This window comes from Chaetodon auriga, chromosome 8 (assembly GCF_051107435.1).
Source record: "Chaetodon auriga isolate fChaAug3 chromosome 8, fChaAug3.hap1, whole genome shotgun sequence".
Lineage (NCBI taxonomy): Eukaryota > Metazoa > Chordata > Actinopteri > Chaetodontiformes > Chaetodontidae > Chaetodon > Chaetodon auriga.
The window spans coordinates 17,185,550-17,212,669 of NC_135081.1; the positions used below are offsets into that span (position 1 = coordinate 17,185,550).

The 27,120-nt window shown below is 44.2% G+C and overlaps 1 protein-coding gene across 3 annotated transcripts in view; it reads left to right on the forward strand.

Moving 5' to 3' along the window:
- nbeal2 (neurobeachin-like 2) overlaps positions 1-26,876 on the forward strand; it is a 34,704-nt gene extending 7,828 nt beyond the window's left edge. The window contains exons 4-55 of one of the 3 annotated variants that reach the window (XM_076737390.1): positions 125-206; positions 583-695; positions 955-1,037; positions 1,733-1,818; positions 1,909-2,212; positions 2,366-2,472; positions 2,860-2,946; positions 3,923-4,006; positions 4,202-4,300; positions 4,465-5,099; positions 5,201-5,333; positions 5,685-5,804; positions 5,913-6,246; positions 6,462-6,544; positions 6,653-6,745; positions 6,901-7,072; positions 7,718-7,851; positions 8,876-9,035; positions 9,345-9,447; positions 9,621-9,771; positions 10,424-10,579; positions 10,696-10,855; positions 11,290-11,378; positions 12,027-12,737; positions 12,873-13,057; positions 13,231-13,387; positions 14,523-14,666; positions 15,709-16,032; positions 16,871-17,020; positions 17,138-17,295; positions 17,476-17,600; positions 17,694-17,811; positions 17,964-18,121; positions 18,216-18,349; positions 18,467-18,574; positions 18,668-18,763; positions 18,883-19,007; positions 19,285-19,425; positions 19,511-19,641; positions 19,797-19,906; positions 20,000-20,117; positions 20,207-20,304; positions 20,401-20,514; positions 20,613-20,699; positions 20,787-20,896; positions 21,457-21,629; positions 21,723-21,817; positions 21,901-22,017; positions 22,995-23,156; positions 23,243-23,391; positions 23,474-23,609; positions 23,854-26,876. In XM_076737390.1, coding sequence (XP_076593505.1) covers positions 125-206; positions 583-695; positions 955-1,037; positions 1,733-1,818; positions 1,909-2,212; positions 2,366-2,472; positions 2,860-2,946; positions 3,923-4,006; positions 4,202-4,300; positions 4,465-5,099; positions 5,201-5,333; positions 5,685-5,804; positions 5,913-6,246; positions 6,462-6,544; positions 6,653-6,745; positions 6,901-7,072; positions 7,718-7,851; positions 8,876-9,035; positions 9,345-9,447; positions 9,621-9,771; positions 10,424-10,579; positions 10,696-10,855; positions 11,290-11,378; positions 12,027-12,737; positions 12,873-13,057; positions 13,231-13,387; positions 14,523-14,666; positions 15,709-16,032; positions 16,871-17,020; positions 17,138-17,295; positions 17,476-17,600; positions 17,694-17,811; positions 17,964-18,121; positions 18,216-18,349; positions 18,467-18,574; positions 18,668-18,763; positions 18,883-19,007; positions 19,285-19,425; positions 19,511-19,641; positions 19,797-19,906; positions 20,000-20,117; positions 20,207-20,304; positions 20,401-20,514; positions 20,613-20,699; positions 20,787-20,896; positions 21,457-21,629; positions 21,723-21,817; positions 21,901-22,017; positions 22,995-23,156; positions 23,243-23,391; positions 23,474-23,609; positions 23,854-23,961 — 8,110 coding nt within the window. In that variant the 3' untranslated portion in view covers positions 23,962-26,876. The remainder of the gene's footprint in view (positions 1-124; positions 207-582; positions 696-954; positions 1,038-1,732; positions 1,819-1,908; positions 2,213-2,365; positions 2,473-2,859; positions 2,947-3,922; positions 4,007-4,201; positions 4,301-4,464; positions 5,100-5,200; positions 5,334-5,684; positions 5,805-5,912; positions 6,247-6,461; positions 6,545-6,652; positions 6,746-6,900; positions 7,073-7,717; positions 7,852-8,875; positions 9,036-9,344; positions 9,448-9,620; positions 9,772-10,423; positions 10,580-10,695; positions 10,856-11,289; positions 11,379-12,026; positions 12,738-12,872; positions 13,058-13,230; positions 13,388-14,522; positions 14,667-15,708; positions 16,033-16,870; positions 17,021-17,137; positions 17,296-17,475; positions 17,601-17,693; positions 17,812-17,963; positions 18,122-18,215; positions 18,350-18,466; positions 18,575-18,667; positions 18,764-18,882; positions 19,008-19,284; positions 19,426-19,510; positions 19,642-19,796; positions 19,907-19,999; positions 20,118-20,206; positions 20,305-20,400; positions 20,515-20,612; positions 20,700-20,786; positions 20,897-21,456; positions 21,630-21,722; positions 21,818-21,900; positions 22,018-22,994; positions 23,157-23,242; positions 23,392-23,473; positions 23,610-23,853) is intronic. The other 2 variants (XM_076737391.1, XM_076737392.1) reach the window with 2 other exon arrangements.
- Positions 26,877-27,120: the final 244 nt, after the last annotated feature.

Below are 27,120 nucleotides of genomic sequence, written 5' to 3' on the forward strand. Positions count from 1 at the left end.
GAAGTCGTCCCTTATGTTCTCTGCGTTCACTGAATTGGTGCTTTCTTATGCCATATGCCATATTGGGTAAGCATCAGGCAGATTTTCTCAACACTCACTTGTGTGAGTTTCTCTTTACTTCTAGGAATATGGAGAACATCGACCCAGACAAGACCCCTGGTTTTGTTTTCGAAACCATCAAGCTTTTGAATTTCTGTTTGGACCAGGTAAGGCTGTTTTAAACTGTAGCTCAAACAGGACACAGATTTCAGTGATCTATGTTGAGTCTTGGCTCCACAGCAGGCTCAGTATGTCATGCATGCAAAGATTATTTAGTGCCATTTTAGCCAAACTGTGCAGAAGTGTGATATACAGTAGAGAGACCGTGAACCTATACACAATTTATTCTGCTTACAGAGTGTGACATCCTCACCCAGAAGTAACAGAACTAGTTCACAGTGAAAAGAGAAATGGGCGTGTATGGCCTTCTATTCATTGTACTGGAATGTGGTGTATTTGTTGCATGTTAAAAATAACGTCAAAAACAGGTGCATCTGTGCTGAGGATGTGTTTCATCGTATGTATTTTGTACATGTTCATCAGCTCAAGGCGGGACAAGGGGAGCAGTCGTCTCTGCAGCTGGTGGTGCAGTATGGTCTTGTGCTTTGTGAGAGTCTGTTTGACCCTAATCAGACATGGAGGAGACGCCTGGCAGGGTGAGTGTGTGCTGCTTTAGCCAGCAGAAGCCTGCACGAGTGTGTGGGAGGTGGAATTTAGCCACACAAAGCCTGAAAGACTATCTTTTGCATTTAACATCTTGCCCAACCTTTTGTGATGTGTAACACCCTGTCTTGTTGCCTCTAAGCCTTGAAGTCAAGCCTCATGAGTCGCAGCAGTATTAGCGGCGGTCGCTGACTGACTAGGCGTGATGTGAGTGGGAGTCAGCGCGGTGACTTGAGGCTTTGTGTGTTGCAGGGAGGAGGTGAGCTTGCTGGAGAGGAACAAGTATAAGTTCTCCCCGCTGGCCTTGCCAGAGGAGCTGCCTGCTCTCTTCCATGGTGAGACACTCCCTTCCATCTGCTCTGCCACTCTGATCTCCGTCAGACCTCACATACCACAAGAATCAAACTGTTCCTGCCGCTGGCCAAACACAACTTAGATCTGTCATCTTTGAAGCAAACAAACAAAAAAATTGCTTTCATTTGTTCCAAATTTCCCACAAAATCATACTTGCTCTGTTGATCAAATTTTGGATTTGGGCTAAAAACGCAATTATTCAGCGTCTCATTATCAGGTTATCAGTCCAAGCATTTCTAATTATAGAAGCCCGTTTGATCAGCGAGCGCTATTCTATAAGTCATGTGGGAAATCTCAGTCTGGGCATGTTTCAGTATGTCCAAATTTTTAGGAGGATTATACCGTAATAGCATGCTTTAATTAGAAACATTAAGAGCTAATTGTGTAATACCTAACCAATTAGCAAGGCTAAGACTTTTCTTTTTTGGCATAACTGAGCTACAGAGGTGCCATTTCAGGGGCACGTTTTACTCAGCCATTGTACCATGAACATTTCCCTTTTATTATTTATTTATCTGTTTATTTTTACTTTGTTTTATTTTTCGTGGCAGGGGGCTGCAGTCAATCGCAGCATGCATTAGCAAAGGTGAAAGAACCAACCTTGAGAAGCTACAAATGAAGAGGTGTATTCTTAATTTGCATATAATTGTTTCTTGGTTTGAACACATTTTCACAGGAAGCCTCCAGGAAAGCGACCAGATCCCAGAGCTCCTCACGCTCAGATTGATTCATCTCCAGGGTGCTGTCATCAGTGGAGGAAAGGTCTGCTATCATATCTGTCCTCTTCATCAGCGATTACACTACAAGTGCAGATTAAAACTGATTACAGTTACTTTGTCTGTATTTTTGCAGAAGAATGGCCTCCTCTCCATCACCCCTCACTCTGTTGAGGACATGTTCTCCGTTTTGCGAGCGTGGTGCTGCCGGACTTCCCCTGAACCCAAGGCCATGGCGCTCCCAAGGCTGACTTTGCAGTGCCTGACCGCGATGATCCACCTGCTGCACTCCAGCAGCCCCGCGGAGCGGCAGGTGGAGATCAAAACAATACTGGAGAGCTTCTTCCAGCTCCTCAACTGGAACCGTCTGCTTAGCAGTGAGGACCAAGACAGGCAGAGCTGGGAGGACAGCCTGATCTCCCTCCAGAGCCTAATGCTGAGTAAGAGCATGTCCACGAGATCTCGAGTCTCGCTCGTCTTGAAGAAAGCATTCCTTTTCTATCTCCTTCAATCAGTATGGAGGTCAAATAATTGATTTCCCCAGTGTCTGATAAATTAACACATCCTCACAACATCCTTGTTGCCAATTTTAGCTGCCGTTCCTGAGATCCTGCAGTGCTCTGACAGACCAGTCCTGCAGGCTGTGTTCCTCAACAACAACTGCTTTGAACACATCCTCAGGCTCATTCAGAACAGCAAGGTCAGACCCCTGCCCATCTAAAATGTCTCTGTCTGCTCTGTCAGCTCTTTATATCTGTCCTTCTGTCATTTTGCCTGCCTGTCAGTCTGTCACCTTTTACTTTATGTCATGTCAGTTTCCGCCACATCTGTCACCACATCTGCTGTCTAACCTCTTTTTATTTGGTAAATGTGAAATATCACAGAAATGTTTATGCTTCCAGCTTATGTTTTGTCCCGCTGCACCTGCAGGACCAGGGTCAAACCTGCCTCCATTACCTTTGACAGATGACTTTTTTTTGTCTAATTGTCTTTTTGTGTTTTGTGTTTTGTGTGTGTGTGTGTGTGTGTGTGTGTGTGTGTGTGTGTGTGTGTTTGCGTGTGTTTGCGTGTGTACCTGCATGTGTAGCTCTTTCAGAGCAACAGGCATAGGCCGGAACGTGAGGTTATGTGTGACCTCACTACATGTTTACTCACAGAGGTCGAAGTGGACCAGGTACTTTCCCCCACTTGGTGTTGATATTGGTCTGTCAGCAGGAAACTCAGCCTTCTTTCCACTCGTTCACAGCTTTGAGCTTTTTAAACAGGAAGCTTCAGGCAGGAAGTCTGGCTCACACTCATTTGTAAATAAAGCAGGTGATGTGGCTGTACCTGATAGTTGTCTGGAGTTCTGTTTTTATCTGTCTCATCTGGAATGCAATGTTGCTTATAGCCTATGGTATATGCGATTACTGTTATTTGGTGCGTCTCTTTATTCTACTTGAATCCAACTTGAAACATACTAAAGGACAAGCTGATGTTAGCTTTGAACTTGAAAAGTTAAGATTCAGATTATCAACTGCTGGAGGATTAATCTTTGCTCATGTGGGAGTGTTGATTTATATCACACTCATAATTAGAGGCTGAATTCCCTGTTGACAACACCGGGTAAGAAGAGCATGCAGTGTTTTTCATAGTGCATGAAATGGTTGTTTTTCGATGCATGTCATTCCTTCTTTTCCCCGTTTTTTTGGGCTGCTCTGTCGTATGACCGGTTGTGCTTGTATGAAAGACCTGGCTCTTGTCCTGGGGTTTGATGTTGCCTCATTTCCAGCAATAGCTGGGGGTTGCCTCAGTTTTTCTTTTTTGGTGGTTGGCTTTGTGTTTTTTGCATGCTAGGACCTATCAGTAATTGACAAAGAGGTGATTGTTTAGTGACTGGTACAGCTGTTCACTTACTTTGAGCCAGTGTGCTCCAATAATTTTGGTGTGAAAATGTGCTGTACTTCCTCTTGCACTTCACAGTTTATCAGAACAAAAATCCCTTGTTCATTTGGTGAAAGATTTCCTCAAAGTTGATATGTTTTCCTCTTGATCATGTAGTGTTGATGAATTGTCCACCTTTTTTGGGGGGTTTTGGTGTCAACTCACAACGGTGCACATTTGCAGTTCTGCAATACCATAATCAACTGTACCTCTTTATTTTGATGTAGGTTTGGGAGAAAGGAACAGACAGTATTACAGTTCATGCCTTAGGAGTCCTCACAGCTATAATGAGTAACTCACCCTCTGCTAAGGTAAGGTCCTTGGTGATCTTCTTTGGTGAAATCATGAATACTTCATACTTTTGTACATGTATTATAAAGCATATTATACTCTGATGCCAGTCTGAGGAAAGCTGTTTTCTCATTGTATTCCCTTCCAAGTGTGCCAACTAGTTATCCCCTGTGGAGCAGCTTTCTCCAGCCTATTTCTGTCTCCTTTCCCCTCAGGAGGTTTTCAAGGAGAGGATTGGCTACTCCCAGCTATTTGATGTGCTGAAGAGTCAAGGTCAACCCACCAAAAGGCTGCTGCAGGAGTTGATGAACATGGTGAAAGACACATTACCTCATTATCCCCACTGACTGCAGAGACAGTAGAACTCATTTTTGCTCTTATTGATGACCTTGTTCCTACTTAAACTATGTTGCTTGTTAACTTGTGAACATTCCTTTGTCTTATTTTGATTCTCTGTATTCACTGTTTATGTCTCCAGGCGGTGGAGGGCGAGCATTCCCACGCCCATCACCTTGGCATTAGTAACGACCAGCCTTTGCTGCTGCTCTTGCAGTGGCTGCCAGACCTGTCGGGTCAGAGGGACCTTCAGCTGCTGGTGGCCCAGTGGCTGGCTGCCGTCTGCGGTGGCTCTTTATCCTGTCGCACTGTGGCTGTGGAGGCAGGCATGGTGGTGGCACTGCTGCAGGTGCTCTTGCAGCCCCAGAGTCTGGACAGGCAGTGTGCAGACGCCCTGCTCAGCCTCCTGCAGGACCTTGGCTCCCTGTGTCTGAGACCAGAGGAGCTGAAGAGCCTGCTCAGACTCCTCCGGGTGGACCAGGACAATGGCACTGTGGTGGGGAAGGTGCACCCCTACTGCACTCGCATCATCCGAGTGCTCTCAACCATGGCGGCCAGAGAAGGCCAGGACAGCGCCTTGCAGTACTTCGATCTTACGCCCCCCATGGCAGGTATTATGGTGCCCACAATCCAACGCTGGCCTGGCAGCGGGTTTGCCTTTCATGCTTGGCTCTGCCTGAACATGGAGTTCTCCAACAACCGGAAACCTTCAACCAACTCTGGCACAGGGGCGCAGCACGACATGGGAAAAGGACCACGCAGGAAACAGCTCTACAGGTAAAGGGACACATTTGTGAGAATTAACTTGAATTGCAAGCTATTATATATAGATGGCTGCGTTTTACATTTTTTGACAGAATTTGTTGTCTTTTGTAAAGTTTCTTCACAGCAAGTGGAACTGGGCTGGAAGCCTTCTTCACCATGGAGGGCGTGCTGGTCGTGGCTGTTTGCACTAAGAAAGACTACATGGCTGTCGCGCTGCCTGAGCACCCACTAGTTGACTCATGCTGGGTGAGTGTGGACAACTAGGCTTTTGTCCAACAGTTGTCCACATTTAGTCTGTCCCAAATAAAAATAGAGTCCACCTCGGAGAAAATCACTCATCATTTTTTTAAGCGATGTTGTCTGAGCCTGTGACCTTGGATGATAATCACTGTAGAAAATTGAAGAGTGCACCTCCTGAAGAGACAAGTGGCTGTAAGAATCAGTGTGGTTGAATTAAAGTTGTGAACTGTGAGACTGTTTGCCGCAGTTTCTTAAAACAAAAATGTCCCTTTGCACTGTAAGCACTAAACTTCAGCCACCAATTTTGCATCGTCCAGCGTTGACAACTTTGTGTGCTCTTTAATGTCCTCATCACAGCATTCAGTGGCTATAGTCCACATCCCAGGCCGTCGTCCATTTGGTCAGAACCTGGTCACCGTCTACATCGATGGTGAACAGCGTGTAACTGCTCAGCTTCGCTTTCCATCTTTCAGTGAGGTAACTGAAATTGGTATCTAATGTACGTATATGGTATTATTTCTAAGTAGTTCCTCTCTATCAATCTAACTTCCTCCGTTTCTCCCCCACCTGAACCTGCTCCCTTAGCCTTTTACATCCTGCTGCATTGGCTCTGCAGGCCACCGGACCACTACCACCACCACCTCCCCCAACCTTCCTATGTCCTCTTACACCAACCCATCATCTCCTGAGTTTGCCTTCCCTGCCCATGCCCCCTCCCTCATGCGTTCCCAGTCTTTCCCAGCCTCCTTTGCAGGAGGCCGCTGGGGCTCTTTGGGCGACTCCCCTGTGCACACAATCCCCGCCGGACTGCAGGACACAGAGTGGGGAACCCCCACGTCTCTGGATGGGCTCCTTGGCACTGCCTTCATCTGCCACGAGGCTCTGCAGCAGACACAGGCGAGAGCTCTGCATGCTGCGGGTAGGTCACGCTCTGCTACAATGCAAATGTTGCACACATTATACTCCTTGAACATTTAATTTTTTTTTAGCATTCTGGGGTTCACAATGCGCAGGAAACTAGTAGTAAAGAAAACAAGTTGAAAAGATACTCCCTGCAAGTGTTTTTTTTTTGATATGAATCAAGTAATGTTTGCTTATTTGATGGCCTACACTGGTTTCTTCTCTCCATCACAGGCCCCAATCACGTGTCCTTATTCAAAGCGGATGGAGAGTTATCTGATCTCAACAGCAGGCTTCTGCTCTACTACACTCCACAGGTGATCCACTGAAATGCAGGAAAACATATTCTACTCCACTGCATTTGTTAGGAAATTCCAGCTTAATATTCTCGCTTACGTGTGTGTATGTGTGTATGTTTTCTTCAGGCCTTCAAGAGCCAGATATGCCTGGACCTGTCGCCCAATCACCAATATGATGGCAGGCTTACAGGACACAGGGTAGTGAACTGGGACATCAAGGTTAGATATGAGACATGTTGAATTTTCCTCATGAATGTGGCTGTGATGTCTCTTATGCACCGTCCTCACTTTTTTGGAATTAGGGTTGTTCTTGAATTTCTGATCAAAGTAGGACTATAAAACACATTTATGAGTGTGGTTTTTCTCCCCTGCAGGATGTCTTAAACGTGGTGGGGGGTTTAGGTGTTTTGCTGCCGCTGCTCGAGCAGGTATGTGAGGCCGAGCCGGTTTACAACGGTGGTCAGGAGGTCTCAGACCTGCTAGGACCGGAGCTCACCTCCTCCAGAGGCCCCGCCGCCATGTTGCTGCCACTGAATAAGTCCTCAGGTTAGGCCGTATTTAGTATTAATTTTTTTCCTGCACTGTATGTTAAATCCAATGATACTGTGTTCATTAAGTGACATTGTTTCTGGAAAAAGATCTTAGAAATTTTTTGAATGTAATTTTTTTTTATGACTGTGGGCATGTATCACGTATTGTGTTTGGGTGGAGGTGGAAATATTTAGGCACTTTTGCGAAATTAGCCTTTAACCATCATGAATACCATTTCAGACTCAGAAGACATTTTGAATAGCAGTGAGTCAGAGTGTACATATGGTGCATGATGCAAGGACAAACAGGAAGTGCTCAACAGTCAGATAAGAGGCACATACTATTGTATACAACTGACAAACGTAGCAAAGATTGCGAAATCAGTGCTAATAGGTTGAATGTCAGAGTCAGCACGGGCATGAGGAATTGCACTTCAGTGGCTCAGTGCACCTTGCATAAATTCTACCATGGACAAAAGGAGGTAGATGGAACAAAGATCAAACACATCACAGACGTGAGACAAATACCGTGACATATAACTAATGACTCATCCTGAGATATGATAATGTCAATAAAGTGCTTTGTAATGTCTGAATGTGACTGTGGCTAACACAGGAAATCTTAAAAGTTGTTTTGCCCTATTTTTTTTTTTTCTCTCAGAGGGCAGACTAGAGAGAAACAGCATTGCTGCCTTCCTGCTGATGGTGAAAAACCTGATTCGTCATCACCCTGTCAATCAGGAGAGCCTGCTGCAATGCCATGGGCCGAGCATCATTGGAGCCATGCTCAGCAAAGTAAGTGCCCTGCACGTCAGCTTGCTCCAGCAAGTGGGAACTATTTGCGCGAAGAGCTGATTAGCATCTGAAAGTGAATACTTGACCTTTTTCATTGCATTGCGGCTGTGTAATTGCTGTGTAATGAATGGGTATGGTGTTCCTGAAGCAGCAGTGGCTCTTTCAGAATGACAACATCACATGCTTGTGTGTGGGAATTTATGCAGAGTTTGCCAGATTGCGTGGTCTCTGTGACTGAGAACAAAGGATATCAATTATAAAATCTGTTGCATGAAAGTGTTGTATTGAAATCTGGGAAAATTATATGCAAATTAGATATCATGTAACAGACATGGAAGCCATAGTGAGTTGTGCAGCATGTTTTGCTGATACGTTTTTAAACTGCTTAGAGGGGGTCAAGCAAGCATAACTAATAATTTTGTTAGCTTTTTACTGTTGCTATATACTGTGAATACAAATTGGTGATTTTGAGAATTAAGACATCAAGACAAACTTCTGTTGCTTTGTGATGGACAACACAGTTCTTCTGATTTTTGATCAAGAGCGTGTATCAAAGGCTTCTCAGGCAGTGATCAGTGTTCAGCCCTCTCAAAGCACAGTATTGCAGTATACAGCATCAGTAGTGCAAACGATTTCTTAAGCTTCGTGATGATGTTTTTGAGTTCAGAAGTTCACATTGTATCGCACTGTTAATAGATGTGAATCTTTGACATTTGAGGCCAATCAGGTGTCACCTTGGTGCAGCAAAGACATGGTTTCTTCTTTCACAGGATATGTCGCAATATATGACGTTAAGGTGGAGCATCCTGTAAGGAAACTGTGTCTTAATAAGCACTTGGGGTTTGCTAAGCTTGGCAGTGGCAAAGACAGAAACAGACATACAGTGTGTAGTGAACCCGACCACTTCATCAGCCCCTAAGTGATACTGAAAATAGACGATGCACACAGATGAATCCAAATGAATGGAAAGATGCTTAAACACAAATGCATTTAAACACCCTCCTCTGTGCTTCCTCTGCTGCAGCTTCCTGGCAGTATGATGGACATGAACGTTTTAATGGCATGCCAGCTGCTGCTGGAGCAGGTCTTCAACGAGGGAAACAGCCCACTTCTACAGCAACTCTACCAGCACCTGCTCTTTGATTTCCGCATCTGGACTAAAAGCCATTTCGCTGTTTGTCTGGGTAAGGCATAAGCAGCCCTGGTGTTGCTGAGCAATGCACCTGTGAACCTTTTCATGTATGCCGAAGCTGTTTGTGTCCCTTTTATGTGTACATGCATGGTAAAAGCACCATAGAGCAGACATAGAATACATTAATGTCCTGAGTTCAAGCTGTGGCAAGGATTAAAAGTGAATGTGTGCCATAAAGCTGCACCTCAGTACCCTGTTTTGCAGATGAATGCAATTCTTTGGTACAAGCTTGCATATTGGTTTGACATTTCTAAATGTCAAACTGAAGGGAGATGATAAAAGCACTCTTTTTCTTCCATAGCTCATGTGCAGTACCTGTCGTCTGTGATAAACAAAGGCAAGCAGCGCATGAAGAGGAAGTATGGGGTCCAATATATTCTGGACACTATTCGCACGTACTACAGGTGAGTTTGACATCCACAGTTTCAAATTAAGACACCACAATATAAAGACAATTCCAAATTTAAGTGAAACTGCAGCTGAGTGTAAACAAGCATCTGTACACTTGTTCTTGTCCTGTTATCAACTATGATAGTTGATAGTTTCTTTCTTGCTTTTCTAATATCTTTGGTCACAGTGTGGAGAAAGACGGCAGCTCTCTGTCCGATGAAAAGCAGACTATTCAAACCTCTCTGTTCGCCTTGCTGAAAGATTTTCTCAAGTCTCCTACATCAGAGGAGCTTCACAGCGTCCTCGCCTACATTCTGTCTGTAGGAGAGGAGCAGCAGGTTTGTTTTATCTGTGTTTCAGTAGGGAGTTTAATTTTGGTATCATTTGACCTTTTCAGCATCATATTTCATTTTCAGTTTCAGTCGAATGAACTCCCTCTGATCATCAATGCTTACTTTTTTATTCTCATGTTTTAGCCTCCCCGTACGAGACTTTGTATTTTTCATCCGTTTTTACTTTTATTTTATTTCCATTTTTTTTTGTTTTAATTCAATTTAGTTTCAGTTAGTTAGTTTTTATTGTTTAAAAAGTGTTTTATTATAATGTTGTCGGGCTAAGATTTAAGAAATTCTGAATAGTTATGACAATACAAACACAACACTTTGTGAAGGTGATTGACTCACAATTATATAAAATAAGATAAGACTTTATTTATCCAACATTGGGTAAATTCACTTGTTACAGCAGCAGAATGAAAAGGAGAGATTTAGGCATCCAGGTCTCAATAAACCGATGCCTCCTCAAGCTTGTTGTGTTGACAAATATGACCAAGATAGATAAAGCCTAAAACTAAAGACATTTCCTGTGTGTATACTTCCAAACTCCCCTTGTGACCACTTTAAACTTTACCCCCCCAATCCATATTTCCTGGTACTTCCTCCTCCTCCTCCATCTTCACCTCTGACCTCTTGATTTTCTCCTCTCTCAAAGGTGGTGAGGGCCTTGGATGTGCTGTATGAACTGTTGAGGAACAGCCCTCCTCGTGAGCAGGTGCAGGCAGTGCTGCTGGAGTGGGGCGTGGAGCAGCTGTACTGCCTGCTGCTCACTCCAAACTTCGGAGACGAGGCCAGAGAGAGAGTCTTCAGGGTGAGAACGACTGACGGGACATATTTCAGCCTATCCCATGACTGATGATTACTCCAAACGCCCATGTGATATGTTGTCAAAACAGGAAAAAACAACTTGTCCCTTTAATTTTGCAGGTTTTATACAAACTCCTCAAAAGCGAACGAGTGTCTGAGCGCAACAAGCAGCGAGTTAAGCTGAAGGATTTTGGATATCTTGGTCTGGTGTGTTTCCTCGAAAGCATTCCAGTGACCATGACCACTGTGCGATGTCTGTACGAGCAGGTCCTTGCTACAGGTAATCCCAAAATGTTAAAGCACCCCAAAATTTGCTTTCAAATCTCAAGTTTTTCTCTATGACATTAAATAAGCGAGAAGAGATTAATGTTCAAAAAGCATCTGCTTCATCAGGACACATCAGGGTCTGATTTTGAATATTACATTTGTTGAATTTGGTCACACTTTATTTTAGGGGTCTATAAATTTACAACAACTTAATAACATTTTTTAAAGGTCTGTCCTGGAAAGAACCATGTCATTTGGTGCTAATTATGTAATCAATAAAAACAGCACAGAAGGATCACAAATACAGAAACTTCCATGTGAACTGACCAGTGTTGTTCTCATCTGTTGACTTTATGAAGGACCCCAGTATTTATTTAGCAGAAAGCTGATTAAAAAATAGGTTTCTAAGGACTTTAAAATGAAATCAGTTCGGCTGCTGCCCCACAGATGCCATCCCTAACTTCAGAGACCTCCTGGCTGTGGTCTGTCTGTCTCATCGAGCTGAGCTCACTGTCCGCTTAGACGTCTGCCGCAAGGTCAGTCTGCTCACATCATTTAGACAACCCTGTTTGCAACAAAGCTGGGACGTTGTGTGAAACCTAAAGAAAAACAGAATGCATTCATTTGAACTTGAACTGTGTCCAAAATCAACAGTTTCATGAAGCGTTCCTGAGCCCATGTATTAATGTCCTTTATACAATCATGTGTTCACATGTGTTGAACCTCTCTCCATCCTCGCTTGTGAAAGCTGAGCCTTTCCAGGATATCATATCCAACCTTGATACTATCACCTGTTACCAATGAACCTGTTTACCTGTGGAATGTTCCAAAAAGGTGTTTTTGGAGCATTCCACAACTTTCCCAGTCTTTTGTTGCTCCTGTCCCAACTTGTTTGAAACGTGTTGTTGCATCCAATTCAGAATAAGCATAGGAAGCTGATGAGGTAAACCTTCAAATATACTGTCTGTGTACTGTTTTCAATTGAGCATATGTCAAAAATAATTAACAAATGATCACATTCTGTTTTATTTTCGTTTTATACAGCGTCTCAACATATCTAGCATTGGGCTTGTACTTGGCTAAATCTGTAAAGGTCAACTTTTGAGTGTGAAGTTTCATCCAAGCATATTTATCATCTCTACTGGAAACAAGCTCTTCCTCTGTTCCCTCTGATATTATTCCAGCTCTTTCATCTGATCTACTCCAATGACGATTATGTGAAGCAGCTTGCTAAGCAGCCGGGCTGGCAGGACGTGCTCACCAAGCTGTATGTGAAAGAGTCCTATGAGTCCCACGCTGCCAGCATTGCAGGCTCCAGCACTCACAGCTCCTTTGAACCAAGCTATCGGCCACCGCTGCAGAGGGATCAGGCTCTGGTCATCGAGGACGCAAACACGGACATCTTCATGAGCTACCGCACCTCGCAGGACATCGAGGATGAGGAGGAGGATGACGGCGGTCAGCGGGATATCTCTGAGGGATTCTCTGACTTGTCCCAGTCGCCTCCAAGTGGAGGTGGAGGTCCGCTTAAAAACTTCACTGGCTCCCTCCATTTTAAGCCGTTTGATTCAGTAGACCAGGGGAGCCACTCGTCCTCCATCTCCAATGCAGTTGATATCACCTCATCTCGCCCCGATGAGGATGGGAGAGACTACCAGCCCCTCTCCCCCTTTGGTACATCGCCCTTTGATTTGGAGCTAGGGGGCATGGGGGAGAGCGGCACACACACTCCTGCAGGTAGTCTAACAAACACACCATCTCCTCTAGAACACTGCAAGCCCTTCCCACCGCTCAGACCCAGGAAGAGCTCCAGTCTGTCCAACGTGCTGGATGACACCAGCTATGGGACAGACCCTCCTACTGGAGATACGATCTCCAATACGTCCAACCCACAGGTATGGCTGCTTCCTCAGCTCAAATTTGTCTGAGCTGAGATAAGCTCTGATTTGAGAGTCTATTATATGTCATGTTTTTTGAGAGTTTAGATCTTTTCTGTAAGGATTTGGGTCTGATTGCTGTTGGCTTTACAGCAGACCCCAGAGGAGGAGCTGTGCAACCTGCTAACCAACATCGTCTTCTCTGTGCTGTGGAGCCGTAGCGGCGTGGAGGGGGGAGAGGATGTGGTGTGGAGAGAGAGAGGACAGGTCTTTTCTGTTCTCACCAAACTGGGCTCCTCCTGCCAACTGGTCCGGCCTCCCGATGACATCAAGCGCAGGTCAGTGATGAAGATTTCAAAGAAAACAAACGCATGGAACTGGCAGTGAAGCAATGGAAAAACAAACTGAACCGCACCTTCAGCTGTGTCACCTTTTGTCTAAATATCTAGAAATGTTTTGGTGTCACGCTGGCGTGATGTATTCAAAGTGTGTTTTCTACTCTGTGTGCCAGTCTGTTGGAGATGATGCTGGAGTCCTCTCTGTCAGACCTGAGGGAGGCCCAGGGAGTGTTTCTGCCTTTCTGTCCTGGTCTGCTTCGGCTCCTCAGGCTGCTGCAGGATTTCCTGTTCGCTGAGGGTACAGACAACAACACGCTGTGGAGTGAAAAGGTATATCACATGTCCCACCAAGACATAGAAGATAAAAAAGAAACAAAGACCAGGACTTAAGGGGAAATTTGGATATGAAATATCTTCATATAGATATTAAAATCAAATATTCAAACATTAGGATTTAAACGCATCATGGTGTATGCACTTAAAATAATAGCTGAATATTTTTGGATATCCATTTATTCACTTATTTGCCGAGAGTCAGATGAGAAGAATGACACCCGTCTCATGTCAGTCTCTTAAATATGAAGCCACAGCCAGCAGCCAGTTAGTTTAGCTTAGCATAAAGATCAGGAGGGCAGCTAGACTGGAGCTGCTGGTTGCCTGCCAACGTTAGCGCCTGCTCACAGCCTAGAACTTAAAACTAAACTCTAAAAATATAAAAACCCCATAAAACCACAACTTGTCATTTTTACACTTCAGTCTTTGTGTGGACTAAACAAATGAGATAAAACGTGTCGATTAGGAGCTAGTGGACGGATTGTGTTACCTTTGGACAGGCTCGGTTAGCTGTCTGCAGTTTTTATGCTAAGCTAAGCTATTTTATATTTACTGCACAGACATGAGAGTTGTGTCATCTTCTTATCGGACTCTTGGGTCGTGAATCACAAACCTTCATCATGTGGTGTATCTTTGGTAATCTTTAGGCCTTGAGAATAGTTTACATCAGTAAGACAGAAGCAGTCGAGTGACCTCGCTATCTGTGCTTTTCTTTTCCTTGCTGTAAATACTCAGTGCACAGTGGAGCTTAAAATAGTTATGAATTACAAATGCCCAGTCCTCAGGGCAACACTCCACCTTTTTCTTCAATCACATCTCTTGTTGCCAGAAAGCAGTTCAGCAGACTTCAGTGACTGAGCTAGTGGCACACACTGTATAAACATCAAACTGTTATGTAATATTTAAAAGACACTATCATAATTTATGTTGCGGCTTTCAGGTAGATATGTTCAGATACACAGTAAATCTTGTCTTACTGGAGGGTGGAGAATCATGGTTGGGTGCAGGTAGCGTTTGAATCACCCTTTAAGTGCAGGTTGAGCTGGTTGTCATACATGCTGCAAGGTGTGGAAACAGGTCGAGCCTTTTTTTGTTGAGTCCTTTGTTGATGCATGCCGTTGTTGTATTGCAGATTTTTGAGGGGGTGGTGAACCTGCTGGACAGGTTACAGGCCTGGCATAGCACCCCTGGCAGCCCCGGGAACACCGAGCTGAAGGAAATGGCCCAGATCGGCCTGCGGATCATCACCAGATACATTCAACAGCAACACTCACCGGTCAGCTACACCCACAACTTGTTCAGTCATGTACACCAATCACACATATTCCTCGCTGTCCATGTCTTTCACAGCCCAAACACCCGATTGATGGGACTGTGCAGAAAATAAACTTAAAGGGGTTTACAGTATTCATTTAACTTGATAAGCGCACTCAGATAGAGCTAGTTTAGAAATACCAGGCCTTCTATGGCCTTCTTTTCAAAGACATTGCAGTCATTCCTCGCAGGGAGTGTTCTGTATGAAAGGGCAGCTCCTCTCAGAGTTATGACTGCTGCTCTCACTGTGGGATTGTGGGATAGAGCGAGCGGTCATAAATGCACTGACCAGAACGTTTTTCATCACACACTGCTGCTGGTTGTGTTCATCTCCAAAGTGGTACAACTCCCCCTTAAGCTATTCGTTTTTCAAAATGTCTGCTTTGAAATAAATTAACTTAATTGCACCCTGACATCGCAGCTGTTGGCATCTTGGAAAGAAAAGCCTGCTGCTACTTTAAGTTGAGTGAATATACAACTTAAAATAAAAGATACACTTAACATTTCCATATTAATTCCAGTGGTGGAATGTAATCAAGTACATTTACTCAAGCAGTGTACTACTTTATGCATTTCAGAGGGAAGTATCAGACTTTTTTGACTCCACTACATACATCTGACAGCTGTTAATGTGTTACCTCATGTGTTTTTCATACAAAGAATATGATCGGCTTATAAAATATGAGGCTATGTCATGAATCACCCAACGTTTTACAAAACAAGCTCTACCTCAACAAAATACATCAGTTAAATCCCGCTCAGCACAATAAGTATTAACGTGTACAAAGTCTAATTTTGACTCGTAAAAGGAGTATTTTTACAATGTAGTCTGGATGCTTTTATGTAAGTAAAGCACCACCACTGATAAAGTTAAAAAAAAAAGTAAAGTGGGAAACTAAGTAAAACACGTTGAATGTATGTGTTTGTACTAACTCTTTATAAACTGTGTGTATTGTCTCTCAGTCAGAAGCATAGCAAGTAATTCGCCTCTTGCCCCTCTTCAGGTGTGTGAGATGGCTTATTTGAAGCTCTTCAGCCTCCTCCAGACCGTGCTGTGTCTCAGCTGGGAGGAGGTGTGTTTCTTGCTGGGGCAGCTGGGCGCCCCCCTGTGGCCGGGAGGTGTAATGGACAGCACCAACTGTGGCCATGTAGAGGCTTTCCCCCATCTGGTGCCCATTGTGCGGACGTTGCTCGACCAGCACGCCGACCCCGTCACCATCCAAAAGCTGCTACCCAACCTGCCCATCACCAACGGCAGCACCACCTTCGCCCAGGACCTGAAGGCTTATTGTCACACAGTGGAGTGGCAGGGGTTTTACCAGCAGCAGGTCCGTGTTTTGGCTGACATTTTCATTTAAAAATAGATGTCATTTAGCTTTTGTTTAAGGAGTCTAGAGAGCCTCATTTCCAGCCTTCAGTATAACAAAGCAGATGTAATCAAGCATCCACTCTCAGATACCCCTGGCTCTGTTCTTCGTCACATGCACTCAGGAGTTTCCCAGTCTTGCCTCCTGGTCTGACCAGTTACCTCCTGGTGGGTGGCTGGGAAATCTAATCCACATTTTAAAGAAATGCTATCACAAGTTTAGAAAGTAGAAGAAAAACAGCCAGAAACTCCCGAGTGTTTTCAAGCTGACCCTGAATACATTTCAAGCAGCGATCGGTTTATGCTCCAACTTGAAGCTGAGATATTTTATGAACGGATGCCAGAAACACTAACCCCGAGCTGAGAGGTGGATTTATCATCGGTGTGTGTGACAGTTCATGTTCATAAATCTGTTTTGTTTAGATTGCTTCTGTATACATATCCTGCAATACATTAGCCAGTATTGCATAGCTTTTTCTGCCGTGACCGATTTGAAATGTAACCCAGGCTGATTTTTTCAAGCGTGTATGTGTTTGCAGTTGAGCCTGTTTGTTTTAAATGAATGTATATGGTCATTCTGTAGGTATGTATTTTATACAGCTTCAAATTTCTTGCATGAAATGGTAAGAAGCTGTGAAAATATCTCCTAATGCAATAAATTAAAAAACGCAAGTTTAGGAGCACTGATTCCTAGTCTGTGTTGTAGCACCAAGATTTTTCACTTGTTGAGTTGTCCTTGACGTTTTTGTACGTGTGTGTGTGTGTGAGTTAATGTCCTCCTTCTGAAAATCTACCCCCAGGTTCAGCCCACCATGGAGCAATACGAGCTGGACACATTTGGGAGGAGCCATGACATCATGTCCAATTTCTGGAATTCCTGCTTCGATGACCTGATGAGCACAGCCTTCAAACGGGACAAAGACCGATCAGACAGCAAGTCTAAGTTTCAGGTTACAAAACTTTCAGGTGTCATGCAACAAACACCGTCATAAAAAAATCTTGCTCAAAATGCGGCTTTGACCTTTCAAATCACCGACCTTACATTTGTGTCCTTTGTGTGAGAGCAGGAAGTGATCGTGGACCCGTACCTGAAGCGAGTCCGGAGCGAGAACAACAGATACTTCAGTGGGCAGAAGCAGAGCTCCAGCCAGCAGGGGGTGGTGTGGCAGCACTGGAGAGCTCTGCGCAGGCTTTTGACCAGTGAGAGGGGAGCATGGGCCCTTCGGTAAGACAACCTCTGACTTTTAATCAGGAATCTTTCTTAAAACCTCTCTGGCCAAGAATTACATCTGAGGGGATAAGGTGGCCTCTGAGATCTATTTTGTTTTAATTTTGTTTAATATTTATGTGAAACTTCCCTGTTCTTTGCTGACTTTTCATTTTTCCTTTGCCTTGTTTTTGTCAGAGTTCAACCAGAGGTGAAATTGAAATTGTCCAATGCAGAGACCTATTCAAAGATGCGTCTCAAACTTGTGCCCAACTACAACTACGATCCCCACAGTGAGGCCAGCGCCCAGAGGGACAACATGGGTATGTCACTGGTATAAAGACATCATCTTGCTGTCATATGAGCGTTATACAGTGATGGTGCACTAAATATGCTTTTGTTTTTGTCATCATCAGGAGCTGACAGCCCTCGTAGCTCCGAACCCCTCCCATTGGCTGTTGCAAAACAGGCAAAAGTAAGTGACATGGAGGATGACCAGTTAGGAGAAGAGGACGTGGTCTTTTTGGATGACAAGTGAGTCTCCAGGGGTCATAAACACACAGAAAAAAGGCACTTCACAGGGACTCGGACACAAGTTACTAAATTTGAAAAGTCCTTGAATATAATGTCCCAGTTATTTGTTAACATGCAGTGCAGAAAATGTAAAGTTTTTCCTGTGCTGTCAGGGTGGAGGGAGAGGACGAGAGCCAGAAAGAAAAACTGGTTCTGTCTGAAGACTGTGAGCTCATCACCATCGTGGCGGTTGTTCCAGGTCGTCTGGAGGTTACTACACATCATCTTTACTTCTACGATGGCAGCAGCGAGAAAGAAGAGACAGAGGAAGGTAAGAAGATACGTGATCAGAAACTTACTTACTTTTTTTTTTTCACTGTTCTTCAAACGGTGCCCGCAGAGGTGAATAATACCTGTGTCTTTAGGAATCGGGTTTGATTTCAAGAGACCTCTGTCTCAGCTCAGAGAAGTCCATCTGAGACGCTACAACCTGCGACGCTCTGCACTGGAGCTGTTCTTCATAGACCAGGCTCATTACTTCATCAACTTCAGGAAGAAGGTGAAGCTTAGTTCAAATTGATCTCCTTCTTCTTTATAATTAAAGCAAAATAGATGCTTCTGATGTATTGCAGTTGTGACACAAAGGCTCTTAAATTCTTTATGTCTTCCATCTCAGGTTCGAAACAAAGTGTACTCTAGGATCCTGGGCCTGCGGCCTCCCAACCTGTTTTACTTTGGCTCTCGCTCCCCCCAAGAGCTACTGAAGGCATCTGGGCTTACACAGGTGTTTATTTAATTCACTTCTTCTTCATGAAGCTCGGTTATTATGATCTGTGCTCATTGTGTTGGACCAATCTGACTTTGATGTGTTGAACAGAAATGGGTGTGCAGAGAAATCTCAAATTTTGAGTATTTGATGCAACTGAACACCATCGCTGGACGCACCTACAACGACCTGTCGCAGTATCCTGTGGTACGTACACACCATCTCCCCTGACGGCGGGTACGGCTTCTATTTATGATCCTGTCACTGCAAAAAAATGACATGCTTACAGGCGTCATGTTGTTGTTGTGTTTCTTATTTCTCTTCAGTTCCCCTGGGTCTTGTGTGACTATACATCTCCCATTCTGGATCTGGAGAACCCATCCGTTTTCAGAGACTTGTCCAAGCCCATAGGTGTCGTCAACCCTCGCCATGCACAGAATGTCAGAGAAAAGTAAGTGTCGACTGTCGACTGTCACTTCTCAGGTGTCGTTCACAAGCACTTGAATGAAACAACAAGGATTAGGTTTCAAAACAGTCTCTGAATAATCTGAAATGTGTCACATTACCTATCACAAGAAGACTTTTAGTTGATAGTCATAGCATACTGCAATGGCAGCATGGAAGCTAAGAAAGATTGAAGGATGCCGAATTTTTCAATAATGGGCTAAAACATGAAAATCCCTCCCTCTGATGCTTTAATCAGTGAGCTGTTTTCTGTTTGTCACCAGGTATGAGAGCTTTGAGGACCCAACAGGCACCATCGACAAATTCCACTATGGCACACACTACTCTAATGCAGCAGGAGTCATGCACTACATGATCCGCATGGAACCATTCACAACTCTGCATATCCAGCTGCAGAGTGGCAGGTGGGAACTCTGACGAGTGCATGATATTACATTGAATTTCCTGCTTTTCTGTGGCCTCATGTTGGTGCATGCTGCCGTTGTTTAGGTTTGACTGCGCAGACAGACAGTTCCACTCAGTGGCAGCAGCCTGGCAGGCTCGCATGGAGAGTCCAGCCGACGTCAAAGAGCTCATCCCGGAGTTCTTCTACTTCCCAGAATTCCTGCAAAACATGAACGGTGAGGAAGACTATAACTTTGGGCAAGTCGACTGTTTGAAAGTGAATGAATCTGCATTTTTTTTGTCGTGGCATGTAAAGATATGTATACAAATGATGTTCAAATATTTGTTTAATGAAAGAACCTAATGCATCGCTGCTGCATGACTGTTGTAGGCTTCGACCTGGGACGCTTGCAGATATCTCAGGACCCAGTGACAGATGTTCTGCTGCCTCGCTGGGCCACATCAAGAGAGGACTTCATCAGGAAGCACAGGAAAGCCCTGGTGAGTCTACACAAACAGCTAGAGTGATGAAACTTAACATAATGTTTTAGGACAACTATTCAAAGTGACAACAACATGTATCTTAAACTCAAGGAATGTGAGCATGTGTCCAGTCACCTCCATGAGTGGATTGACCTGATCTTCGGCTGCAAGCAGAGAGGTGAAGAGGCAGTGAATGCCCTCAACGTCTTCTACTACTGCACTTATGAGGGTAAGCCTTCAGCCTTTACGCATGAACAGTGTTTTCCTGTGTTCTTTTGTATGAGACTCACTCTTGTTTCCTGTTTGGCGCCCCTGCAGGTGCAGTAGATCTGGATGCAATTGCCAATGAGACAGAGCGTAAGGCCCTGGAAGGCATCATCAGCAACTTCGGACAGACTCCCTGTCAGCTCCTCAAGGTACAACTCCCAGAATAATTCACAGCTGCTTTTAAAGCCGTGCTTATCAACAAAATGCTGTTAAATTTTATTTATCATCTTGATGTCTCCAACCAGGAACCTCATCCTCCTCGCATGTCAGCTGAGAACGCGGTGAGGCGGCAGGCCCGCCTGGACACTTTGCCCCTGAGTATCTTTGAGCAGCTCAATAAGCTCCGACCATTTGTGGAGGTGGGCTCTAAAATGCTTTGAAGTCCTGTCATGATGTCATTATTCTGCTAAATGAATAACTCATCATGTGTTGGTGTGTATGCGTGTGTGTGCCTTAGGTGGTAAGTGATGGCCTTCCTCTGGTCCAGGCAGTGGTACCAAAGAACCAGAATCGTTCCTTCATCATCCAGGGCTCAGATATACTGGTAAGGTTCAGTCATGACAGCAAAAAGACATTCATTTTAAACAGCTGCAGTTTAGCATTTTTGTATTGTGGCACTTTTTCTCTGCAGGTGACTGTGAGTTCAAATGGGTTGATAGGGACACACAGCTGGCTGCCATATGACAAAAACATTGCCAACTACTTCACTTTCACTAAGGACCCCACCATGACTAACCCCAAGTGAGTGCCTACAGAAAACATACCCCCACCCACATTTAGGTTTCATCACCCGCCATCCAAAATTAGTCTCTGTTAAATATCAGTTTACCAAAATCTCCCAGAAATGTCCCAACCACAAGGGTCCCATGTGTAAGGTTGTCATTGTGTTGTGTGTCTAGCTGCAGCTGAGTATTGCACAGAGCTTTTCTCTTTTCTGAGAACCAGTGATGAAATACGCCATCATTAGCAGACTCAAAGGATGCATAAAACTTCCCTGACAGTTGGATAACATCTGCCTGGCTGTGCTTCTTTGTCTGTGAAGCTTCAAAGCCTGTTTAATTAATTGAAATGTGCTTTAATGGATCTTATTTCAAACTGACCTTGAACACGGATCACATAAACGCAGAATGAATGAGGATTAAGAACCTTTGGGACACTGGGTTTCATGCAGGTTGTAATTTGCAGATGTCATGACAGTTTAATGTGCCGATTATAAATTTCCTTCACATTTCAACCACGGCTCACTCTCACTTCTCATTTTGAACTTGCTTTGATCTCTCCAACCCTGCGTTGTGGTGCAGGACGCAGCGTTTCTTGAGCGGACCTTTCTCTCCCGGGGTGGAGATCAGCGCTCAGGTGCTGGTGGTGTCCAACGACGGCCGCCTGCTGTTCAGTGGGGGACACTGGGACTGCAGTCTCCGTGTCACACAGCTGGGGAAGGGCAAGCTGGTGGGCAGGATCTGCCGGCACATAGGTGAGCTCTTATTGTTGTATGTCTAACTTACTGTATACCTATGCTTTCTTTCGGTGTTACACATTTATTTGTGTTTTTATGTGTTTCACAAAGACGTTGTTACCTGCTTGGCTCTGGATCTCTGTGGCATCTACCTCATCTCTGGCTCAAGGGACACATCCTGCATAGTGTGGCAGGTTCTACAGCAGGTAGACATCTTCAGATCTGTCACATGTTTGTGCACATGCATAATTATGAACTACTGTCAAAAGGATGGCTTTTTGTGCATCAGGGTGGTTTCTCCAGTGGCCTGTCTCCTCGGCCGGTGCAGGTTCTCTGTGGACATGACCAGGAGGTCACCTGTGTGGCCATCAGCACTGAACTGGACATGGCTGTCTCAGGGTCAAAGGTCAGAGACCTCTCTTGTTAGACGCTTGATACAAAACACACAACATACACAATAAGTAACAAGGAAATGATTTAGGGCTGCAACTGGTGATTATTTTCATTGATCTGGCATTCATTGTCTTCATTCATTAATTGTTCGGTCTATGAGAGGTCAGAAAATAGTGAAAAATATAGTCAAAATTTCCCAGAGCCCAATGTTAGATTATCAAATAGCTTTTTTTAATCTTACCAAAAAACCCAAAGGCTAGATATCTTTTTCAATTATGTAACGCAAGGAAAAAATTGTAATTCTTAGTTGATCAACTAATTGATTTATCGACTAATTGTTTCTGCTCTGTAGTAATGATAGAAAGCTATCATGTCAGGCTTTTTTTATTTTCTCTCTCATACTGCTTGAGCTCTGCCTCTGCAGGTGTGAAAAATGCTGTTCAACCTAAGTAACCACAATTATGCTTGAAAAACTTGGATGTTCTCCAAGCAAACTGTGATGTGGTTCATTAGAAGTGAGAATGTAATGTGTACCAGCCACAGGAAACAACCCCAAAGCACACACTCTTTATAGAGATGAAGAGACAGATGTAATCATCTTATAGCCAGCGGTTTTTCATTCCTGGAGAGTGTAATGTAAGAAAATGAACCATGGGAAAATCAGTTTTGTGTGACACCCAACTGGTTTTAAAGTTAGAGAAGACGTATAAATCATGAAAGTCCGTTATGGACATTATGGAGCGCTTTGCATTGATCTGTTTGGACTCTCTCTGTTGCCAAACGTTGCAGCATGACAGTTTGCCAAAAAAACTCCAATAAACTAGCTACTTGTGAGTCCATGTGTCTTTGGTTTAAAGACCCTGGTTTGCATTGTCAAACTAAAAAACATCCACAAAAGTGCACAAGGCAGATAATGGGCATACAAACAAAAAGGTGTATGTATGAGAGGTCATCTTCATTGATGCTTACTTGCTGCTCACTGTGTGTCAGGATGGGACTGTGATTGTGCACACTGTCCGACGAGGCCAGTTCCTGCGAACACTGCGGCCTCCTGGTGAGAGCTGTGTGCCTGCCCAAATCTCTCAGCTCCAGGTGGGCATGGAGGGACACATTGTGGTACAGACCTCGCTGGAGGAACGCTCTCATAGAACGGTACATTAATACATACAGTGCAAATGGAAAAACACACTCCGGCAAGCATCTCAAAATCTTTATGCCTTGTCTGTTTATTCCTACAGGGCAAGTACTCCATTCATGTTTACTCAGTAAATGGCTGTCTGCTGTCCTCCTTCACCATGGAGGAGCAGGTGACTGCTCTCCACCTGGTGTCTGAATACATCATCCTGGGGACCATGCAAGGCGGTCTCCACATACGGGATTTATGCAGGTAAAGACATTGAGAGCATCATTTGCATCGTGTATACAAAACTTTATGGTTTCCTCCATTCTAGCTCTTCTCTGTTTGACAGTCTGGATGCTTCAGTCATGCCCCTGGCCTTGAAGGTCCCTGTGAGGAGTGTGTCTGTCACAAAGGAGTGCAGCCATATCCTAGTGGGACTAGAGGATGGGAAGTTAATTGTGGTGGGGGCAGGGAAGCCAGAGGAGGTGAGAAGCAGGACATCAAGTGTTTGTGGCATGCGGGAGTGGGTGGAGATGCATGTTTGTACGTGTGTGTGTGTGTGTGTGTGTGTGTGTGTGTGTGTGTGTGTGTGTGTGTGTGTCGGGGGTGTTCATATGCTAAGTACTTGTTGAAAGCCTGTTTTTTCAGATGATAATCGAGCGTCTTTAGTCTAACATCTCCGTTTTAGCCCTCAAGTGAAGATTAACATGTTCCCCCTCCTGCTCTCAGGTTCGCTCAGGACAATTCTCCCGTCGTCTGTGGGGCTCCACACGCCGCATCTCTCAGGTGTCGGCAGGTGAAACTGAATATAATCCCACTGAGAATGCTGGCAAATGAGATGAGCAATGGTGCAGCGATCTGCACTGGCAGGATGCTCCGCCGACTCAACAAGGCCTTCTTTCCTTTACTGTACATGCTGGGAAACTTTCCTCCTCAGCCACTGATCTCTCTGAGAGAGCAACTATACACTGAGCACTTTTTTAAAAAAATTCTTAAATGGTTTGATATTTTATTGCGTATTTCATAGACAGTTGTGTATTGTTTTTAATCGGCATCATTCCAAAGAGTGGCCTCGTTCTGTGGATGGAGAGGAGCTCAGTGTTTGACGTGAACTGCTGTTGAACTGTATATTCACTGAGTCATGTTTCAGGGATGTACTCACGCTGATGCACATACAGCCTCAGACACAGAGAGAAGTAATGCTGTGAACTCCCCAGACTCCATGATCCTGGCTTCTTTCTTGTCCGAGGAACAGCTGTGATCCCTGGGCTGTTTAATGTCCCAAAGCCATTGTTTTGGCAATGGCCCCTTCTTAAAACTCCTTGAAACTTGAAAACTACTGTAGATGTTGTTTGAGATTTCCACTTTGCAATACTGGTATATACCACAAGAGGGTTGACTTTGTAAAGAAAGACACAGGAAGCGATTGATCACTAGCGAACCAATGTCGCGCTGTGATCTGCAGCAGTCGACATCAGGATGATCCTTGCACCACAATACCACAGTGTATAATTCTGCATTCCTTCAGGCTCTAAGCGATGTAAAACTGTTACAATTAAAGCAATAACTGCTTTAATGGTCAAGTATGTGAAATACATTCACTTTTTTTATCATGGTCGTGGAGCTTGGATGCAATGAAACTCGAGAGGAGAGCCTTCTGATGCCTTCCACACAATGGAGTAAAGGCCTTTACAAATGTGTCCATACTAGTTTTGTCATTACTCTGTGCATCACATGACTATATCCCTGTTTTGTTTGATCTGAAAGAAAGTGCCTTTTTTAGCTTGTGTCTTGAGCCTTGTATAAACACTGAATTACAATCATCTGTTTTATGGAAGATCTCTGTAAGTCAGATCTTAACCCTGCTGATCAGACATAAACACGACTTACTACTCCTACTCAGACCTGCTGTGTGACCTGATGAACTCAGTAAACTGCTGGCTGGATGCACATGCTTGCCTGTACTGGTATTGTACTGAAGTGCTGAAAACATCTGATGACTCTGAAACACGTGAGCAGACAGTCTGTGAGTGAGCTTCGGAGGAATTCACTTCCTGTTAGCTTCTTTTACTGTGGTCGGAACAAAGTGATTGTTATATGCAGTGTCATGACAGGAGAGAGACAAAGGGAACTGTATGGACGAGGGCTGCAGCAGTGACATGGTGGACACACGCAAATTACCTAGTCTTTGTAAGTGAAGCTCAGAATATTCTTAAGTGTTGGCAAGTATAAAAGAAATTATATTTAAGATGTTGTTTACTCACCACTTCATCTTCTTTCCTGGAAATACATGAAATCAGTACATTCAGGCTGTCTGATATCACGTTTTATTCAAAATATACAACAGTAAGGTGAGATGCTGTCTGTGCAACTGAGACAGTATGTGAATATAAAGGATTGTTTGCATAAGCAGCTGTTCAAGTGCACATTTGCTTATCTAGATTGCTATTTTGCATACTGATTAATTCATGTAACGCTGCTCTGTTTTGTGTTATGGATGTAATATTTCACCTAATTAATTATGCAGCAACACTCAGAGCCTTTAGTTTAATCAGTGGAGCTCAAAATGGAGGCTTCCTTTCAGAATTGGGTCTGTATAGTCATTAGGAAGTAGATTTAAGTCACGCTTTATATAATGTATGATATTATTATATGATTTCTTGTTCAAATGTTCTGATTTCAGTTCAAAGTGACACAAAAAGCCTTAAGTGAGGGCCAGCACTGCCTTGGATTTGGACTTGATCCATTTTTCTTGAACTACTTTTATTAAGCCTTTGTATTTTTCTTGGAAGATGTGGTAAATACACTTTGCTTTTTCAAAATCAAGCCGCCTGTGCTCCTTGTAACTTAAACATGACAGGGGGAATCCTGATTGTCTGTTCTCTCTCTCCACTCCATCTGTTTGTATCTGAAGTCTTAATACGGCCGCTGACTGCACACTTAGCGTATTCAGGAATCCTCTTTTCTGTGAACCACGGATCATATCCTGAGGATCATCGCCCACTGCTGAAAAATGAGCTCTGATTCTTGTGTGTGAACCACAGCAGGAAGGAAACTGATCCGCTGCCACGACGTCGATCATCCAGCTCCTCTACTGTAATCCCAGCCTTGCATGCGTCTGTGATGTTATCCCAATTAGAGTTGAAAAGGTCACAGTGAGCAACGGCACATTTACTTGAAGCGGAGGCTTTGATCTCCTGGTGGGCCGAACATCCTGTCAGCCTCCCCATAAACACCTCCGGGGGTACAATTCAGAAGGGTGGGGAGGGGTGAGGTGGGTGATAAAACCGACCTGTGGACCCCCAGTCAAATACAAGCTGCAGAAATGTGAATAAGGGAAGTGGAGTAGGAGGGTGAAGAGGGATGCAGTTACTCTGATATGGCCCCATTGACAATGGTGGGAGGGGTTGACACCTCGCTCTCAGTTATTGGCAGTATCTCCCTCTGACCTCTCCAGACCTGAGGGCAGGCTGAGGGGATGGATCTCATGAAATGCTGCCATTTTGGTGTTGTTCAAGTTGTTGCTGCCAAGAACCACAACAGCCCTCAAACAGGCCTCCGTCAACGACCTCAGCCCTCTTCTTCCCTCCCCTTCTGGTTAATTTCTCCTCAGGCCTGTGGACAAAATCATGTTTTTTTTTAATGGCTGCCTTATCGTTCTCGCCCATGTATGACCACAGAGGAACTCAGCCCCCAGATAAAGAGTCTGCACCCCTACAGCAAGACCAGGAGACGTGTAAAGAGAAAAGAAGTGGTGGGAACTGCTTATCTGTCTGATGGCTGATAAGCTTTGTTTATTTTATTATTTATTTGATGTTTGCTCCGCTGCGCAGCAAACATCAACGCCTTACCAAGCACTTTTTGGTCAAAAAGCTTCTTTTTTTTTTTTCTTGAAACAACTGAAGAAAATGCTGTGGTGCAATAAGATTACAACATCCTGTTTCCAATAAAAATCTACTTGTGTTAAGAATTTTCTGGACATGCTCATCAATATCT